This window comes from Ailuropoda melanoleuca, chromosome 18 (assembly GCF_002007445.2).
Source record: "Ailuropoda melanoleuca isolate Jingjing chromosome 18, ASM200744v2, whole genome shotgun sequence".
Classification (NCBI taxonomy): domain Eukaryota; kingdom Metazoa; phylum Chordata; class Mammalia; order Carnivora; family Ursidae; genus Ailuropoda; species Ailuropoda melanoleuca.
The window spans coordinates 35,227,686-35,228,697 of record NC_048235.1 but is presented as its reverse complement, the minus strand read 5'-3'; the positions used below and the strand labels follow the sequence as shown (position 1 = coordinate 35,228,697).

Genomic DNA, 1,012 nt, shown 5'->3' with positions numbered 1-1,012 from the left:
TTAAAGATTTTATTTATTTATTTAACAGAGAGAGGCTTGATCCCAGGACTCTGGGATCACGCCCTGAGCCGAAGGCAGACACTTAATGACTGAGCCACCCTGGTGCGCCCACATCTCCATCCTATCCCTCTCCCATTAAAATGATGAACAAAGCAAGGCCCAAGGAAGGGAGATGCCATGCTGAACTCAGGTCAGAGATGTTTGGGTTCAGAGGCAGGAGTGAATGTTAGTCTCCTAATTCCTAGTCTAGGACCTCTTTTGCCCTGTGCCAGAGGTATTTACTCTTAGTCAGAAACCAATGAAGCAAAGCAGAACAAAAAACATTTCCTCTTCTGGCCCCTCAGAAAGACTTCCTTGCTTGGGCTATTGCCTGTAGCCACAACCGTCTGGCTGCAGAGGCTCGAGAGTCATCTTTGGCTTTTCTTACAGGTTTGTGATCACCCGGCCAGCCAACGATTTTAAGCTCCTGACCTCGGATCTTGTGTTTTGTGCCATCCCTTTCAGCACTTCTTATTACAAATTGGATACTTCATCTCAGAGTCTATATGAAATGATAAATATGGTGCCAGCCTCAGAGAAGCCTACAAACATAAGTCATTCTTCTACCGTTGACCCCGTCAACTGGACTACAACACAACCTCTGACTACATCCGTTCATTATTTGGGGCCAAAAACTATTTCTGTTAGTGATTCTAAGCAAGCGGTATGGACTCAGAGCAGTAAACTATCACCCAGAGACATTTAGGTGTAAATGAAACCATGAAAGAATATGGGAAGGAAAAAATGAAGGAGATCACAGAGGAGAATTCCTCTGCTTCTTCAAAACCAAACTCAGGCCTGTTGATATTCTCCACAAGCCCCTAGCTTGCTTCTTGTAAAGAATCTCCAGAGATGGTGACTTTGAACAGGAATATAAAAATGGAAGCATGCCACTTTTGTGCCCATTGCTTACTGGTGGATCAGCAAGCCCATAGTGGGGAGAGACAAAAGTCTGATCTAATCCCACTGGATC

General features: G+C 44.7%; 1 protein-coding gene across 1 annotated transcript in view; it reads left to right on the top strand.

Annotated features, from left to right (window-relative positions):
* The window catches only part of KCNU1 (potassium calcium-activated channel subfamily U member 1), a 143,030-nt gene extending 142,285 nt beyond the window's left edge, over positions 1-745 (top strand). Inside the window, 1 exon segment of the mRNA XM_002917235.4 lies at positions 430-745. Within this exon segment, the coding sequence (XP_002917281.1) occupies positions 430-745 (316 nt within the window).
* The last annotated feature ends 267 nt before the right edge of the window (positions 746-1,012 follow it).